The sequence below is a fragment of the Typopeltis vanoorti genome, chromosome 26 (genome assembly GCF_054136105.1).
Source record: "Typopeltis vanoorti isolate ZY-2024b chromosome 26, IOZ_Tvanoo_1.0, whole genome shotgun sequence".
NCBI classification, from domain to species: Eukaryota; Metazoa; Arthropoda; class Arachnida; order Uropygi; family Thelyphonidae; genus Typopeltis; species Typopeltis vanoorti.
The window spans coordinates 31,275,028-31,295,899 of record NC_143574.1 but is presented as its reverse complement, the minus strand read 5'-3'; the positions used below and the strand labels follow the sequence as shown (position 1 = coordinate 31,295,899).

The window sequence follows — 20,872 nt, the reverse complement described above, 5'->3', positions numbered from 1 at the left end:
TGAAGAATATGTTAATTGCAAAACCAGATTGTGAATAAAATAAACAGTCCATGACTTGGAATAACATAGACAACTTGTTACATCGTAGCTATGAAAAAACTTTCAAGTCTAGTAAAGCTACATGAATTAAAAAATTTGATGTACTATACAAGAAAAAATACCAGTCTCACCACAGTCTCTCAGACAACAAAGTGATTTTTAACTTGTCTGTTTACAGGCTTTCAAATCATGAATCCGAAATCCTGAAAAAAGGTTTCAATTTTTCAATCACCCCGAATTACATTCCAAAAATGGACTTCATATGTGGAATAGAAAAACGTTTTTACCCTCTTCCAGAGGCTACAGCTAATATCATTAGATTCGAGAGTACGATTATTCTTGCTACGGCAAAACCACCAGAACCTAATACTACTCCATATGATAGAAAAGCCATTCGTAATTTATGTAACAACAAAGATATCATAATTACCAAAGCAGACAAAGGGAATTCCACCATCATTCTTAACTCGAAGGATTATTTTAATAAGATTAACTACTTACTGTCAGACAGTGCCACATACAAAATTATCAACAAAAATCCTATCATGACTAACCACCTTGAGACAAACTTCCTAATTTGCAATATGACCGGTTGGCCAGATGAATTAAAAAGAAAACTCAAAAACCTTGCACCCCATTACACCTCGCCTTTATGGAGCACCTAAAATACATAAACAAGATGTTCCGCTACGTCCAATTGTAGATGGAAGATCCTCACCTATTTACCTACTAGCCAAACATCTTGCAAACTTGCTAAAAGGAAAAATTCGACAAACAGACACTTGTATTAAAAACTCTCAACAGTTTGTTGAAAAACTTAAGACAGTTAAAATATCACAAACTGACATTATGGCAAGTCTAGATGTAGTATCCTTATTTACAAACGTACCGGTCGATGAGGTTGTTAACATTCTAAAGGATCTCTTCACTCAAGACATCACCCAGTTGAAAGTTGATTTTTCACTTGGTTAGAGTATAAATTTAGTTTAATCCTTTATCCAAGTGTAAGCAAACAAAGTTTGCGCCTGAAAGTATCTTCAGGATTGGGGTAAGGTGGTACAACACCAGGGCACTCCTTGTAATAGTTGGAGCAAGCTACCAACACTCCTATCTCAGTATCTCCCATAATGCAACACATCTCCTTGCAGATATGTCTAATGTTATGCATTAAGGGGAGGGCTACAATCCAGACTAGTTTCGACCTTTATTGAGGTCTCTTCAGTGGGAGCCAGGCCGAAGTGCAGATACCAGGCAGAAGCATTAGCAGGTCATCTCTACCTATGGGAGTCGCCAAATGGTGTGCCACCCTTTTTTTTTTTTTTAATAAATTACTCTGGATTTAGAGAAAGATGTTGAAAGTTTATTTTTCACTTGGTTAGAGTATAATAAATTTAGTTTAATCCTTTATCCAAGTGTGAGCAAACAAAGTTTGCGCCTGAAAGTATCTTCAGGACTGGGGTAAGGTGGTACAACACCAGGGCACGCCTTGTAAAGGTGGAGCAAGCTACCAACACACCTATCTCAGTATCTCCCATTTATTGAAAAAGGGTGGCACATCATTTGGCAACTCCCATATGTAGAGATGACCTGCTAATGCTTCTGCCTGGTATCTCCACTTGGGCCTGGCTCCCACTGAAGAGACCTCAATAAAGGTTGAAACTAGTCTGGGTTGTGGCCCTTCCCTTAATGCATAACATTAGACATATCCACAAGGAGATGTGTTTTGCATTATGGGAGATACTGAGATAGGTGTGTTGGTAGCTTGCTCCACCTTTACAAGGCGTGCCCTGGTGTTGTACCACCTTACCCCAGTCCTTGAAGATACTTTCAGGCGCAAACTTTGTTTGCTCACACTTGGATAAAGGATTAAACTAAATTTGTTATACTCTAACCAAGTGAAAAATAAACTTTCAACATCTTTCTCTAAATCCAGAGTAATTTATTAAAAAAAGGGTGGCACACCATTTGGCAACTCCCATAGGTAGAGATGACCTGCTAATGCTTCTGCCTGATATCTCCACTTGGGCCTGGCTCCCACTGAAGAGACCTCAATAAAGGTCGAAACTAGTCTGGGTTGTGGCCCTTCCCTTAATGCATAACATTAGACATATCTGCAAGGAGATGTGTTTGGCATTATGGGAGATACTGAGATAGGAGTGTTGGTAGCTTGCTCCACCTTTACAAGGAGTGTCCTGGTGTTGTACCACCTTACTCCAGTCCTGAAGATACTTTCAGGTGCAAACTTTGTTTGCTCACACTTGGATAAAGGATTAAACTAAATTTTTTATTACATCACCCAGTTGTTTCATCATTGTCTCAAATCCAGTTTCTTCAAAGTTAATGACATAGTATACCAACAATTAGAAGGACTAGCCATGGGCAGCCCCTTATCACCACCATGTGCAGACCTGTTTATGGAAAAATTTGAAAATTATATTTTCTCTAACATTTCTCCCAAACCTTCGATTTGGTGGAGATACGTGGATGACATCTTCATCCTTTGGAAAGATAATATGGAAAACCTACTTGTGTTTCTTAATAAAATCAACTCACTACACAATAAGATCAAATTTACTATGGAACTTGAAAAGAACAAAGAACTAACCTTTCTGGACATACTGGTTAAGAAACAAGATAACAATTTTCCTACTTTCCATCTACAAGAAATCCACGGATACAGGAAGATATCTACATTATTTGTCAAACCATCATAAGTCACAGAAACAGAGCATAATGAATGCTACGCAATAGAGCCGAAAAGTTTATTTCAAAAGAAGATGTACAGTTAGAACTGTCTCAAATCATGAATACTCTATCTCTAAATGGTTACCCTACAAACATTTCAAAAAAATTTCTGTTTAAAAATAACCTTCAGCAACGTGAAACTGTGTCCCAATATGTGTCCAAAGCAGTAATACCATGTGTTAGTACAGTGTCGACGAAATTAGCAAGAATATTAAAAGATCATAACATCAGAGTGGTTTTCAAACCAACTACCATGATCAGACAGATCTTAAGATCACCTAAAGATAAGGTCCCATTTTTTAAATATCCAGGAGTGTATGAAATTCCATGCACATGTGGCCTTTCCTATATTGGACAGACTTCTAGAAGTCTTGAAATAAGACAGAAAGAACATGTGGGGGATGTCAATCACAACAGAATCATTTTATCAGGTTTAGCTCATCATTTTTCAACTTCTAACCACGTTATAGACTGGAAAAACAGCTCTATGCCTTACATCGAACATGATTATAGACACAGAACTTTCAAAGAAGCAGCAGTAGTATTATGTACAGGCAATAATTTAAATAGAAATCAGGGTATTATTCTTAAAGATATATGGAAAAACTTCATCTATTCTCTCAGCTCAACAGAACTACAATTCACGAAAAACCATGACGTTTAGTCATGTACTTGATACTGACTGAAGCATCCGAACGCATACATGCTACACCACACATGGAGCTGCTTTACAGTTACTACCGTTTCTGTATTCATTTAATTTTTGTATTCGCACAGAGAAAGCTAGTCAGCAGCTAGCAAAACCGGTTGGCTATTTGTGTGATCGTTATTAAAAAGCTTATGGTCTCATAACAATAACAATGAAGTTATAAGTCCATGTTCATTTAATACAAATTTTAAGGCAAATTAAACAAACATGTAATTTGTTCAGACTATCTATTTGTTGTCCAAAAGGCATAATGGGTGCAGTGGATAACTTTGTAAAGTATTTTGGAAAATGTAGCAATCAAAGAGTTTTATTTCCATGTTTACCCATCCTCTTTATTGATATTAGATTTAAAAAAAAAAAAAAAAAAAACTCTTAAGTTTCAAAGTAGATTTGTTTTTATTTTATATATCAGGTGTCACATTGTAAGTCAGTTCAACAATGGCCTCTATGATATTATTATAGCATCAGATGAAAAGTCAGTGGATAATCCTTCAAGAAGAGCAAATAAACAAACTACAAAAAGGTAAGATTTAGTTAAACAAACCTGTTGTCAGTTTCTTTGATAGATATTATAAAATAATTATAATTTTATTATAATTAAAAGCTAGTGTAGTAGAGTTCTTGAAAATGGACCACAACCAAAGTTCAGGTTGTGGTCCATACAACGGCCTCACACAAGTTCCATGTCCCTCTCAATCTCCAGATGGCATCAGTGGCAGAAGCATACTAAAAATGAGGATATTAGAAAAAATAACTATGTTATATGGTCATCACTTCAACAGACTAGAATATGAAAGGTTAGCAAAAAAGGTGTTCGATGCTAGAAGAGCAGGAAAAACTCAGCTAGTAATAATGCAAATTTTATTATTTAGTACTGTCATAGTAGTTTGTAAAGCATTTGAGGTTGTGTATAAGGAATAGTATAATGGTGCAAAAACTGTCCATCTCAAACAAAATCACTGAAACTTAAAGGAGGAATGCCAAATAAATTCACTAGCATGTCAGTGAATGCAAGATTACATTTGCTATGCATATATTATAGTAAGAAGATGATTTAATCATTTTCATTATTGCATCACACAATAGCTTGTCATCACCATGGGAAAATCATTCCTGATATGTAGCCTCGGGGACTGTGCAGGATATTATAATAGTATTACATGAAAGGTGTTCTTCATTACCAACTGCCTATCAACAGTTTTCTTCCAGATTAATTAGTCAGGATTCCAGTATCATCAATATTATATTTTGGTCCTCTTTTTACTGTCTCACACTTTTTAGTGAATCAGTCTACTTAGGTCTTAGTCCTTTCTCGATCTTTTCCCTGACATTCTGGCAGAAAACACTTGTTCTGCTAACCTCACCTAATCTGTTTAAATGACCATAACACCAGAGTTCTACTCACACATTCCTGAATACTAATAACAATGTCAAGTTCCTTCCTTTATATCCTCATTTTAATATGGTTCTTTAATTGATTGATTCCATCTGTTCACTCCAAATGTTTCTCATAACTCTTTTTTATCTATAGTCTTGAGCATTTGATTGAGTGTTTTATTTCTAACCCAGCACCCAGATCCATAAGTTAAAATTGGTTTAAATTTTCTTGAATACACCTAGCTTAGTGTTTTGACTAATTTTTCTTATGCCATTTAAATTTATTCAGGTGACTTCCTACCATGCTGTTTTTGCTAATTCTGTTGGCTTTCTATATTTAGCATGTCATCTTCTATAAAAATTGTACCTAAACAGCTGAAATGTTCTATAGGTCTTCCATTCAAGATGCATCTGATATTTTCAATGTTTCTTTTTTTACTGATAAATTTCATACTGAATTTATTGCAGCTGTTATTCAATTTTGTTAGGGAATCCTTCAGACTTATACTGGATTTGTTTAGGAGTACAACATCATCTGCATAAAAAAGCTAAATTTAAACCTCCAGTTTTGATATAGGTTTAATGCTGCTTTTCTTCATAATGCGATCCTGTTTACACCATATAATTGTGGCATTTTGAACAGCTTTTCTCATGCATCCATATTCACCTTATCATTTGCTTTTCTATATTTACAAAACTCAATAAACACTATTGCTGTATATTCACATGATTTCTCAGCTATTTGTCTTAAAGTGAAAATCTAATCCTGTCAACTTCTATTTGTCCTGAACCCAGATTATTATTCTCAAAGTTTCCCTTCTGCAATTTCTCTTAGTCTCTTTTTAAGTGTGCTTGCATAAATCTTACCTGGAACAATCATTCAGTAAGAAAAATTCCTCTGTAATTCTAACATTGTTTTTTGTGGAATCTATAAGACAGAGATTCCAGTCATCAGTAATATTTGACCTTATCTGTAATCAACAGACCATATGAGTTATCCAGTGTAGCCACTTTTTATACCTTCATATTTGAGTATTTCTGGCCAAATATCATCTACTCCAGCTGCCTTTCCACATTTCAGGTATTTGATGGCTTTTTTCTCTCGACTATTGAGATGTACTTCTGATTGCATTCCTCTCAACTATCTTCTACCACTGTTCAGTCACTTCTTATTTCATTCACTAAGCCTGTGTAGCTCAGTGGAAGCGATGTTTGCACTCCTCAGTGCTAAACCACCCAAAGATAGACTTTGAGTTCAAGTCTAGTCGCCAACTAGAGGAACTTTTACTAAGCCTTTTTTCGATTGGTTCCCAAGTTAGATGATTTCTAGCACGGACAAGTGGGTTTTTCCTCCCGGAAACTCAGGTTTTCGTCCCATAAACTCAAGAAAATTGACCGTAGAACCCACACTATTTCAGACATGAAAAATATTGTGTTAGAGTTAGGGTCCATCTGCTCAACAAGTGCCACCACCATGAGATGGTGGCATTTGTTGAGTTGTTTCTTCACTGTGGGCTGCTTAATTAGCGATAGCCTTGGGCCAGCTATCTCTGATTGGCTACCAGGGGAGATTGAACTGCCTACTCAGTCTCTAAAAAGTTAGATAGGGCTAAAACAGCCTCACCTACTCCCTATATAGGAATAAAAAATGGTCTTAGCTTAGCTGATCTTTCAAAGTAATTATGTCAGATATCTTTTTCATCAGTTTTCATCGCATCTCTGTTTCCTACTGTGGTGTTCTTTCCTCTATTTCTAAGCTCTTTTAATATTCTCCAGAATATTTTGCCCTCTTCCTGATATTAATATATTATTATTATTTGACACCTTCAGGGAGTCCAAGTACTCATCGAGGGAGGGTATCTGCTCTACAACTCTGTCTTCACCATTCAATCACCAACTGACCACAACTACACCAATGCCATCTACCGCCGACCACCACTTGTATTTTCACAGACAATCACGAGCATCCATGTCCACAGTGGGATTAATAATATAAGATTATTATTATTATTACTGCATGCGTACCCCCATGAAATGGCTGACCCAAACTATCCACATAATATCTATTATACCTCTCCTTGAATCCATTGACAGACAAAATTCTCACAACTAACTCTGGCAACCCATTCCATTCATTCACCACTATCCAAGTGAAAATGTCCTTACACCTTTGCTAAGCACACTCTTACCCAGTTTTGAGGGATAACCTCTTGTCTTGGCCTAGCCAAGTGCTGAAATATTTCCTCTATATTAATTCTATAAAATCCTTTAAGTAACTTAAGTCTTTCTATCATGTTTCCTCTTTTTTGGCTATCAACCAACTTTTGCAAGTCACAAACCCTCAATCTATCTACATAGAGAGCATTCCACAGACCATTCACCTCTTAATCTTTTCCACCATTTCCTCATCCCCAAGAAACCTTGAACACAGTAATCTGGAGTGGATATATAAAGAATGATAACTCCCTTATCTTTGCTTGTTAGTGTTCTTCAATAACCAAGTAATCCTGTGAGCTACCCTGGCTACCTTAGCAATATGCTCTCTAATTTAACTTCAACTCTCTATCTACTACTACTACTACTACTACCCCCCCAAATTACTGGATTCATCGATTTCTAGAAGTACAGTTCCCTGAATGTGGTAACCAGCTTGTCATCTTTTTATCTCAAAATACATAACTTGACACTTTTCCACATTAAATTCACATCTATTATGTTTTGTCTATACTGTCAACCTATTTAAATCATCTTGCAAGTTCTCTACATCACTTTGATCAACTATTACCCTATTCAACTGTGTATCATCACCAAACAACTGAATACTTCCTTTAGTTTATTTCCTATATCATTTATGTACAAATTAAACAGAGTGGTTCAAGCACAGAACTTGCAGCACACCACTATTCATCTGCTTTCTCCTGGATTCTGCTCCTCCATATACTACTTTTTTGGTATCTGTTCATCAGCCACTCTTGTATACATATCAACAGTTTCGTATCCATCCCCATTCGTTCTAGTTTGAGTGACAGAGTCTTATGTGGTACCCTGTCAGATGCCTGTGCAAAATCCAGCAGTATCGTTGTGTAGCCATTCCCTTTATCCAACTCAACTGTTACTCTATTATAAAGAGTGGGTAAATTACTAAGCATTACTGACCCTTCACAAATCTATGCTACCTCTTATAGAGTATTATATTCTTATCCATCCATTCCTGAATTCTCTTTTTGACCAACTTTTCCAGTACTTTTACTACATACTCCTGAGATACTGATTGGTCTATAATTTGCTATCACAGACTTAGATCCTCTTTTATGCAAAGTCCTCGGTAGTATAGTGGTTAGTGTCACGTGGGAGACCGTGGTTTGATTCTCCGTGGTTTTTTTGGTCCACACAGTTAGCCTAGTGGCTGTGCGCTTCGCAACCATATGCCTGGGGAAGGAGTGTCCTAGGTTCGATTTCCATCGGTGACGTGAGGAGCTGAAGGATCTTCCTCAGCCAAAGCCAAGTTTGCACTTCCATGCTCTCAGTGAACAAACTCTCTAGACATCTAACTCTGAATCCATTCATGTGCAGTCTATCCGCATACAAATCCTTCCACCCATCAAACTAAAAGCATAGTTCCACAAACTACATCATTCTAGGTGATACGTTAATGCTGAAGGTTGTCTTGCTGCACTTTGTCACCTATGAAGGACTATATGTAGGCACACTATTTCCTTATTTAGGTATACTATGTTCTGACCTTCCACCACCACATTTTCAATATTATCATCAATATTAACATTTTCTGGTCTTCTCTCTCCTGTAAGGAAACATATACATATTTTACTTAAATCTAGATAACTCAGTATTAGTAGCAAAAAAAAAATTCTTTCAGCAGTGTTATGAACCAACAATGTTCACTAAATATCCTCCACTCCAAAATTCTTACCAAAGTCTTCCCATGACTTATTTATCTGTTTTACACATTAATTTGCTTCCTTACATTTTTCTCTGTATCCTCTCAGAACACATGTTGATTTACTTGCTAGAAACTTTCAGTATGCTTTCTTCTATGACTGCCACTTTAACCTCCTGCGTCCACTACAGAGCTCTAATTTCCTTATCCTTGCAGACAACTTCAACAAATGCTTCCCTGGCTGAATCACTTTTTTTTTTTTTTTTTTTTTTTTTTTTTTCACAGAGTTTGGCAATTAGTCTCCAAGGCTTGCTTTTTTTTTTTTTTTTTTTTAAATAATATTTCAATGTTTGAGCCTCTGAAAGCAGCTTGACTTTGATTATTTTTAAAACTTTTTTACACAATTCTCAATATGATATTCAGTTTTAACCTGTTCAAAACTAATTATCACTATTATAACCTATCTGATTTTCACTCTTCAGCTTTCCAACTTGGGCATATATATGACATCATGCTTGCATGAACATTCCCAACAATGCCATGGCGTCTAGAATGCCTACAAATATTTTGCTTTTCATGTTATGCACCCAATGAAGTCTTCAAAGAAGATGAAACTAGTTGTAGGCATGAATAATAAATAGTATTTTTCTGTTTTGGTATCTCTTGGCTTCTGGTCATTAAATTTATTTAGTTATATCATATAGCCAAATAAATCCATAGCATCAAATTTCTAGCCTTTATGATGAGGCAGCCTACAAAAGTATCACAGATTTACAGAAAATGTCACAGAGAATTGGACTTATCGGCAGGCTAGTATTTCTGAAATATTGAAAATTCCATGATCTTGTTCCTAAATTATTTCATCATCATCATACGTATCAAGGATTTAGGCCTAGCATGGCCTGTTCTGGCCTTAGAAGTCATCGTTTAAGAGGATATCCTGGTTTTCTTTTTCCTAATGGCTTGTACTTTAAGGCTTGTTTTGGTAGTCTTTCTGTTTTCATTCTTTGAACGTGTTCCATCCATTTATGTTTATATTTTTTAATTTTTTCTATTACTGGTTCTTGGTTTAATTCTTTCATAATATCTTTGTTTCTTTTGTGATCAAATAGGGTATACTTTGCAGTTTTTCTCATAAACTTCATTTCTGCTGTTGTTAATCTTTGTTTGTCTTTTTGTTTTATTGTCCAGATTTCGCTTCCATACATTAAGACCGGTAAGGCTAATGTATTGTATACTTTTAGCCTGGTTTGTTTTTAACTAGGTTTGGTTTAAATATAGAGTTAATTACACCTGTTATTTTTAAATATTTTGCAATTTTTACGTTTATATCTTTTTCATTTTCATATGTGATCGTACATCCTAGGTAGTTAAATGAATTCACCTGTTCTAAGATCTTGTTATCTATTACTATTTTAGTTCTTGCTGGATCTTGTCCTTTAAAGGCCATAGTTTTTGATTTTTCCGTTGATATTATCATACCATAATCTTTGGATATCTCATTTAGATTTAAAATAGCTTTCTGTAAGTTATCTTCAGAATGTGTAATTATTATTTGGTCGTCTGCAAAGAGGAGAGTGTTTAAGTTAACTGTAGGTGAAAGTTTAATTCTTTGATGTAAATTTTTACTCCATTTTATTATTATTTCATTTAATTAGATATTAAAAGGAGTTGCTGAGAGGGGACATCCCTGTCGGACCCCTTGGTTTATCTCTCTTGTATATGATAGCTCGTGATTTAATCTTATTTGTATTTGATTATTTTCGTATATACTTGTGATAGCTTTTAGGATATTTGGTATTTGTCTTTCTCTTAATATGTTAAATAATATGTTTCTTTTAACTTTGTCAAATGCTTTTTCAAAGAATGCAATATGTGTCCTAAATTATTTCATTCAAATAAACCATCGAAACAAAAAAGATTATAAAAGAATATATTATAGAGCAAAAAAAAAAAAAAAATGAATGAAAGAGTTTTTGAAACTAAATGTAATTTAGCACATTTGTACTCCCTTAAAGTTTCTTTTATCTTCTGCAACTGAACAAACTTTATATACCAATACTTGGCAACAAATACTGTAAGAGAAATTATCAACTCACAAGCATCTAATGTTCAGAATACTAACAAAGCTATATTAATTAGAAAATTTGAGGCTTTAAAGTTAGAACAGCAAAAATTAACCAAAAATTTCAGCTCTCTCCTGATAAGATGGTAACTATTATTAACAAATCCAGTTACCATCTTTCTAATGTTGAAAAGAATATTCTTAATAAAGATAATGGATTACCTTAAAATGTAATGTCCATTACATTTTATTGTAATGTTAATGGTATGCTGTTTTAATTAAATGTAATGTCCTTAAAAAGGCCATTACACCTACTCAATCCTTGAAAGGGATTCAACTCATGAACTTCGTAATCGTATTAACAATCTCTTAAGAACTACTACTACAGAATTTCCTGGAGAGACTTAAGATTATCTCTTTGTCCTCTCATCATATGGCTTGCCTAGAACATATAAGGAAAACACCCCACTAAGACCCATCATAGAAGGCATTGATTCTCCCATATACAAGCTTTCAAAAAATTTAATATGCTCGACCCCCTCCTTTCTCAAGAATTCAGAACTTTGTTTCAATTGTTAAAGATATACATCTTCAAAATATGAAATTATAGCAAGTTTCTGTTATTTCCCTCTTTACCTACAAAAGAGGTTTTAATTTTTTTAAAAGATAAGTTATCAAAAAAGTTATGTCACTCATGACCCATCTAATAAATTCTAGTTACTTTCTTTTTAAAAATGCTATTTATATACACAACTTCAGCTTGGCCATGGGCAACCTGTTATCTCCTATATTAGCAAATTTATATTTAGAAAGCTTGGAGGAATAAAGCAATCAATTCCCTCCCATTAAAGCCAAGGTTATGGAAAAGGTATATTGATGATGTTTTCTTAATTTGGAGCCATGGACCAGATTCTTTAAAGGAGTTCCTGAACCATCCCAAAAATACAATTTACCTCAGAATTGGAAGTTAATGGTTCTCTCCCATTCCTGGATGTGAAACTCACTTATGTGTCGGACAAACTGAAGATCTAGATTTATAGAAAACCCATACATACCAATAGATATCTTCATGTGCAATCTCATCATTATCTGCCCTAAAAACTTGGCATCATTTCTACATGAATTCCAGTTTCAGAAAAATGGTTATCCTAAACAGACTGTTCATAAGCTGCAATTTAATCCACCTGCTCACTGTACTGAAGATAGTAATGATGTAAAAGGCTTTATATCTTTACCATATATCAGCTCTGTTTCACCAAGGTTAGCTAAAATTTTCAAGAAATTGAAAATCCACACTTCCTTGCTCCTCTATCCAAATTCTGTTTCATACTCAGTACACCTGAACCGAAACATGACAGCATAAAGTATCCTGGAGTTTACCATCTTTGGTGTAACTGCACTGTGCCCTATTTTGGTCAGACAGAGAAATCCATTGAGTTGTGTATGGAAGAACATATGAAAGACATCATGTATAGCAGGATTAGAGCTAGCACACTATCTAATCAAATCCTTAATTCTGCTCAACCTAACAATGAAGTTTCTGTCACTCATTCAGTGATTTGGAACAAATCAGAAAACATTTTTAGATGCTATGATGAACTGGAGAAAAAAAATTGTGGAATCAACAGAAATGGTCCTTCAATCCTGTCCGTTTTAATACTAACCTCAGCTGTAACCTATCTTATTGTCACTCTTCAGCTATCTAGCTGTGGCATACACAAGATCATGTCCATGTGAATGTGCCCAAACAATACCATGGCATCCAGAGTGCCTTCAAATGTTAGTAATATGTTTGCAAGTTAATTTATAGGTGTTGTTCTCTTGTGATGTATATTTTTGTAATTCTCTTTTCATGTTATGCACCTGATAAAGTCTTCTAAGAAGATGAAACACAATAATAAATATCAAATAATAAATAGTATTTTTCTGTTTTGGTATCTCAGCCTCTAGTCATTAAATTTATCTTTTATATATATATATATATATATATATTTATTTATAAAATTAATTTAACTGACTAGAACCCGAGAAAGTATAACAAAAACCTTTAATAAATCATGACTAGTTCCATCGGTGCTCTGACTTCTTCAGGTGAGAAAGAAAAAAACATAAGACTTATAAAAATAACAAGGTAAAAAAACATGGACTTTCCAGCTTAATAAAAAAGAAGTAGAATTTTTTTTTCTTTCTCACCTGAAGAAGTCGGAGCACCAATGAAACTAGTCGTGATTTATTGAAGGTTTTTGTTATACTTTCTCGGGTTCTAGTCAGTTAAATTAATTTTATAAATGTATATATCCCGAGTAAATCCTAATTTCAATTATATATATATATATATATATATGAAAATGTGATAATAATATTCAGGAGTTTCCTTCGAGTTAAAAATTATTTCAAGTGTTCCTCCAGAGTAAAAGATTGAGAACGGCTGGACTAGACAGTACAGACATCACTGGATTTAAGACATGTCTGGTACAGACGTCTGGATTTAAGCAAATTTAGTGGCCACAATTTTATAGCTTGACAAATGAAGGCAACATCAATATGAGAAATATTACATTAGCTGTTTTAGTGCATTAAATCCTCAAAATATCACTGTTGAAATTAAAGTATAAAAGAACTAAATTCCTTTAAATTTGAGTGGCTGGACAAGTATGTTGAAACAGCAATGCCACCATTGCCATTTCAAAATCCTTTAAAGCAAAATCATTTAACAGTATTTCAAGACATCACTGTCACTAACTGCTCCAAACATCTAGAATATATTTATCTTCAGTTATATTATCTTTATAATCTCTTTTAAAATACTCTTTGCATTTCCAATGGTATCTAGAACATTTTATCACCTTGATATTTATCTTCTATATTCTAACCGAAATCATCCCGTGACTCTTTTTTAGCTACTCTCGTGTTGCTTCCTTTCTCGCATTTTTCTCTATGTATGCTGACTTATCTGTTAAACACTTTGTATACACTTTCATCGTTTCTATGGCTACCTCTTTAACTTCCTAAGTTCTGATTTTTCTGCCCTTTGCAAACAACTTAACCACATGCCATTCTGGCTGATATCAATCAATGTTTTCTGAGTCTGACACTGAATCTCTTCTGACCAAATATCCTATTCCCATCTTCTCCAAGATGAGAAAGTGGGATTGAACATTAATTAGAAGCCCTGGTCTGTTCTGTGCATGCCTTAATGGCTATGAAGAGGTCTCCTCTCATATTTGATGCTGAAATGACCTCTATTAATAATTTAATAATAATTATTATTTATTTATTGCATGACACTTCCAAAAAATCTCACCATAGGAAGGCACCCCATTCCACACACTCCACTGTCTATTTTGTTATAATTAAAGAATAAAATTAAATAATGTAAAATACAATACTAATAAAATAATTAAAATTTAATTACTAAAATAATTAAAACCAAAAATCAAGCATGAAGTTTTTCAAAAAATCCTAAATAATGGGAGAAAAAAGTACTTTTCTATTTCATCTAACACAGCATGCAGAAAACTATCACATAATGGCACAAATTTTAAAAGCATAAAAGGCATGAAAATGGTTTTCATATTCTATTTTGCTGGAAGTATTAAATATTTCAGGAGTGTTACAGGTTATCATTACATCACTTTATTAGTAGTATACTTCTAAATAAATTTTCACTGGAAACATTTAAAGAATTGCTTATGTTTAAAGGTTTGCATTTGTGTAGCATTTTGGTAGTGAAAATGTTTAACGTTGTTATTTATTAGAATCCGAAGGGATAAAGAATACGGGGTTTCACGAGGAATTGATTTTCAATTTGTTTCCAATGTCATCAACTTTGATTTTCCAACAGACGTAGGTTCGTATATCCACAGAGTCGGAAGGTATGTTATAAATAAAAAAAAATAAATAAATAAATAAAAATACTTATGTGGTATTTTATATTATGTTTATTTAATGCATTTAAAACTTATTTATTAGTCGAACACATTTTGAAAAACTGACTGTTTCACTGCTAAATATGTAGCTAGACTTTATAAGCATCATTAATAAAATTTACTGTGCATTTATTTGGATAGTGATTAGCTGGTTAGCAGTAGTACAAAGTCTGAAAAATATTTTAATATGTTGCACATTGTATCTTCATAGTTAGATGCATTTCACATTAGCTCTGAAATTAACATTTCACATTGATTTCATAACTTAGTCTCCAAATTAATTTTAGTACTTCATTTCATGAACCACTGAAATCAATTTGGAGTTTTCCTCTGAATTAAATTAATGACATTCCATATAATTTTGTTTAGCTTACCTACAACTGACACCATTATCAGGTTTCTTTATGATGATGAGGACATCTAGGAATGGGAATTTGTCTAATGTGAAATTAATTGTAAGTTTAAATGAATTGATAGATTGAAGAAACAGCCTACTCACACCGAGTGCTGTCTTCATGCTTCATCCCTTAACTAACCTTCTCAAAAGCTAGGCATTAACCACACCTTCAAAAATTGAGCAGCTTCTATTTTCAATATGAAGATCAGTTTAAGACAGAACTCAAAGTACTTTCTGATTGATTTGTCCTTAATGGATATTCTAGTAAAACAGTTAACAAGATTTTATTTTCAGACCACCTGTCCCTTCATAATCAGAATATCTAGGACAGAGATTCATTCACCACCCCATACATTGGCAATCAATCTACAGTAATCTACCATTTATCTGACCTTCAAAACAATGAGCATTCGATTAACCAACATTCTGCATTTCAACCAATTTTTGATACAGTAAATGTACTTCATTATCCAGTCTTTCAATTATCAGAACAGCAAACTGTCTTCCTGAAGTGTTCAGATAAATGGTAGATTACTGTATTGAGAGTGCTGATCTTGTCAAGAATCATAATATCAGAGTGACTTTCAAACTGATTCAAACTATTTACAGCCTTCTAATACCTCCTAAGACAATGTCTCTTCTGCAAATACCCTGGACTTTGTAGAATACTTGCTCATATTGTGGCTCCAAGCTTATGGTTTGGCCCATAAGGTAGTTTTGAGGTGAGAAAGAAAGAAAGAATTTCTGAGCACAAAAGAAAGGAAAATTCTAGTCTGACTTGGCATCTTCAACTATCAGCCATACAACAGACTGAGATATTTCTGCTATGCTGATTTAGAAGAAAATTTTCCTCTGGAATTTTCAAAGAACCTGTAATACTTTTCCATTCACATAAGTCTACCAACAGAAACCAAGGACTTGTACTGAATGACATCTGGAAATCTTTCATTAGATCTTTTAATAACACATCAGATTTCAATTGTTCCAAAAATCTTCAATCTTTACCAGGTGATAGCTGATCATGCCATGCAACTCTACGTTCTTCTTGTTATGATGAATTCATTCGTTTCATTGCAATGATTCCTCACACTGGTTGAGTGTGAGCAAAACTAGTTGGTATAAGTTTTTAAATTTTTTGCAATGATTCATAAAAAACTCCTTAGTAATCCTCATGTATTCGAGTCATAAAAAAAACTCAATTCTAAGAAGTCTTTTTTGAGTCAGTCTATTATGACAATGCCTCTTAGTTGGAATTGCCTGGAATTCCCAGATTTGCCCATATGCGATGCAAAGAATCTACAGGAGATTTTCAATTGAAAGTGAGTTAGGCTGTCTCATACAGAGGGAGCATTTCCTCCTATAAACTCAGGTTTTTCATCCCTTTAGACAGCCAGAATTCAACCAGAGAATATACACGCACAACTGACAGACAAAGCCAACTATGTCAGCAGAATTAACCACCCTATCATAGCATTAATTATGTTTCAGTGAGGCCAGGTTACTTGGCTGTAGCTGGCCATTCATCCTAACATCATCATATTCCTGATATGTATCCTGGGGGGGTACGAAAACATTATTTTGCTAACTTCCTATCAACAAATTTCATCCAGATCGATTTCTTATCTGTCAGGTTAATTTGGAGTCCAGTATTGTACTTATACTGGATTTACAGACTTGTACTGGATTTATTTAGGAGTAGAACATCATATGCATAAAATAAAGAGCTGAGATTAACATCTCCTTTTTTTCATATCAGATATAATGCTGCTTTCCTTCATGATGAATAACAGTGGAGATAAAATGCACCCTGGTCTCACACCTGGTTTAACATCAAACCATCTTCCAGTACCTCCTTCAATTCTAACTGCTGACTTGTAATGCAGGCATAGACTGTGTATTGCTCAATATAATGTCCCATTTACACTATGTAATTGTATCATTCTGAAGAGTTTTTTCTTAGGTACTTTCATATTTCTTTCAGATCTACAAAACTTAGATACAGAGCCTTGTTATATTCCATGATTTCTTAACTGTTCGTCTTCAAGCAAAAATCTGATCTTTACAACCAACTTCTATTTGGCCTGAACCTAGCATGTTCTTTTCTAAGTTTCCCTTCCATAATTTTTCTTAGTCTTTTCTCAGTTATGTTTGCATAAATCTTATAAGGACCACAAAGGAAATTTCTTTGTAATTCACATATTCAGTTTTATTTACTTTTTAATTGATAGGTACTATTACAGCTCTACTCCAGTCATCTGAAATTTGACCTTCTGACCTGGCCTTCTAGATTATGCAGTGTAGCCACATTAAAAGTTTTATATCTCTGTATTTCAGCTTTTCTAAATAAAACATCTACTTCAGGTACCATTCCACATGTCAGGTTTTTGATGGCCATTTTTACCTCAAGTATTGATTGTATTCCTGATTGCATTCCTCTTGAATGTTTTCTACCACTATCTGTTAGTGTTTGTTTCATATTGCACTCTTTCAAAAGTAAGTACTCTACGCATCTAACATATCTTTTATCTTCAGTTTTCATGTTACCTTTATCATCTCTGATTCCTTTCACAGTACTCTTTCCTCTATTTCTAAGTTTTTTCAATAGCCTCCAGAATATTTTGCCACCTTCCTGATATTTTTTTCTATGTTCTTGCCAAAGTCATCCCATATCTTTTGTTTAGTTAGATTTGCATAGTGCTTTTCACAAGCTGACTTACTTGGCAGGAACTTTTAATATACACTTTCTTCTTTTCCTTCACTGCTTCTTTAACTTCTTAGACCACAATGGAGTTTGAATTTTTCTCTTCATGCAGCAACATTACCTCATGTCTCTCTGGCTAAATCATTCAATGTTTTCTTCAGTGTATGCCACTAACTCTCCAATGTTTGGTTCTTGTTTCAGTATTTCATTTTTTTTATTCAATAATATACATGTATTATTGAAGAAACAGTTCACCTCTAAAAGATGCTCATCTTTGATTCTTTTTAAAACTTTCTTACACCCTTCTCTTCTCAATATGATATTCAGTTGTATCCTGCTCATAACTAAATGGTGATCATTACCTGTTTCACATCCTATGTGAACAATAACATCGTCAGTGAGACTTTTCTTATTTGTTATCTCTATCTTAATTTTGGAACATGGTGTTAGTAATGACTAAGCCATGTCCTGAACAGAAATCCAGCAGCAATTTCCATTATTATTAACTTTCCTCTTTTTTTCCAAATTTTACCAAAATATTTTTGTTTATTTGGTAATCATTTCCTACCTACTTTGCTGTTTAGAACACCAACAAGGACCCACTTTTCCTTTGTATCAGCTGCTTTCCTCTAATGTGTTGAAAAATTCCTCCACTTTCCTTATTAGGCACAAATAAGTTTCATTGTCCAATTTCCTGTTCTGATATTTATCCACCTCACACTACTTGCTGTTGCCTGCCATTCAGGATTATCCTCATATTTATCAGAATACTATAGCTCCTCCTTTTCTTTGATCATTATTGCCTGAATATAACATCTTGTGTTTGTTTTTTAGAAGACTCTCACCTACTTTTGTCTTCTTTGTTTCGGTGACACCTATTATGTCAATCTGGTACTTATTTTTCTGCTAGTTTAATTTCTTTTGCATTACTATGTTGAAGTACAGCTTGTCTGTACTTCAACATAGTAATGTTCAGATTTAACATTAAACCATCTTCCTGTACTTCCTTCAATTCTAACTGCTGACTTACAACTCAAATAAAGACTAGGTATCGCTTGATATAATGCCCCATTGACACATATAACTGTACTGCCTGATAATAAGCTTTATAACATTAATATAATATGATGACCTTTCAAATTAAAACCATAAGTAATCTCAATTTGGTTTGTCTCCTCATCAATAGCCACCCTCTGTCAATAAGTGCATGGACTTTTTTTATTGTTCTCGTGAATGATACTTGTTTGACTACTTTTGAACATGTCTGTCTACACAAACATGCTTCATGTGTTAAATCTGGTGAATTTCTCTATATCTATGATGCTTTGATCATTTTTCTTTTGTTTCATATCAGTGGAGAAGCCATGTTCACCTGGCTAATTCAGCAAGAAATCCGGTTCATCAAGTGACAAAAATACTACTTAAATAACAATGAAAGTTTTGTGTTTACAACTGCTTGAACATTCAGTATGGGAACAATCAAAACAAAAAATAATAATAATAATAAAACGCTGCAGATAAATACTTGACTTTCACATACCCTCATAAATATACTTTTCTGCTTATACGTTTTTTTTTCCAACCCAGATTTTATTGATCATTTGTGTAAAAGTATCAGAATTCCACCATAGAATTTACTTCTGTGATCATCTACAAAAGGTTGAAAACTTATATTAGTGTTTTTGATAATGTTACCACAGAAAAGTTAAAATAGCATGAATGAGTTGTAAAGTGGATTGCATTAATGGCAACTGTTTTTATGTTCTTAACAAGTTTTGAGGAAAATGGTGCAATTATATGTACTAATTCAAGTGCAAACAGTGTCCACAAAAAAAGAGTGTCCATGTTTTAAGAATGAGTCAGTAAATAAGATTTCTCATTGCTGCTAAACAGAAACTACAGTTAAATTAAGGGGATAAAAATCCCTTATTATTTTACAGCCAATATGTGAAACTCTAAGATCGAAAATTATGATTTAGATCATAGTTTTCAATCTTAGAGTTTCGCATACTGGCTGTAAAATAATAAGGGATTTTTATCCCCTTAATTTAATTAACTTCTCCAGGAAAAAAAAAATAGCCGTTTGGCTTTTCATCTTAGAAACTACATTTTTTAAAGTTTTGGAAGCATCTCCTTAAACATGAGAGTAGAACTACATAACAGATCTGAGATTTATAAGGAATTAGCAGTTGCTAAAGTGAAAAGTAACACCCAGATTGGAAGATAAACACTAGATGGCAGGCCGCTCAAGCCTGCTTACCTAGCTATTGTCCAGTTAGCATATATCCAACCAATAAGCTGGAGGTTCAAATCCTGCCATGGGCATGGTTGTGATCATCTTCAGGTGGGAGATGAATTTTATTCCCGGTGTGAAACTACTGTTCCCACTTATTGGAGGCCTGAATTGGCTCAAAAATGTTCTATGTTTGGTCTATGTCAGAAACTCTAGAGCAGGGTTTCTGGTTGTAATCTGAAATCCATTTCACTATATGTGATTAAATGGATTTCAGGACTATTCCTTCCAAATGATAGATGTCCTTTGGCAATGCTTTGAACAGTTTTCAAATCATTTTGCAAGTAACTTGAAAAAGCCAAGAGCAGGAAGCTTCCATCATGTCCTCTTACAAGTCTCTAAAATAAATTTAAAAACTACAAAAAAATATAAAATTAATTAAATAAAAAATCCTTAATCCACTCACAGTATTAATGTACTATATGTTAACGAACAAGGCGACTTTTTTTAATGCGACTTTCATGAGTGAAAGTCGCATTAAAAAAAAAAAAAAAAAAAGAGTGATGAGATGCAATATATGCTGGGATTATTATTACTACAAGTAGAGAAATATTTTCTTGTATTAAACATTATGAAGGATATTATATATCATTCCTCTTTTTGTTATACCAGATATAGTCTCATGACATAAGAGTGACCTTCAAGCCCATTTTAACTTCATTTTTAACATGTTTAGCATTCTTGCATTTGTCTCTGTATTCTCTAAGAGCACAGCTGAC

At 33.9% G+C, this 20,872-nt stretch overlaps 1 protein-coding gene across 1 annotated transcript in view; it reads left to right on the top strand.

The window, feature by feature from the left end:
• The window catches only part of Ddx56 (putative ATP-dependent RNA helicase DDX56), a 178,339-nt gene that overhangs the window by 110,500 nt on the left and 46,967 nt on the right, over positions 1-20,872 (top strand). The window contains exons 9-10 of the mRNA XM_090414917.1: positions 3,906-4,016; positions 14,592-14,708. Of these exons, the coding sequence (XP_090271043.1) occupies positions 3,906-4,016; positions 14,592-14,708 (228 nt within the window). The remainder of the gene's footprint in view (positions 1-3,905; positions 4,017-14,591; positions 14,709-20,872) is intronic.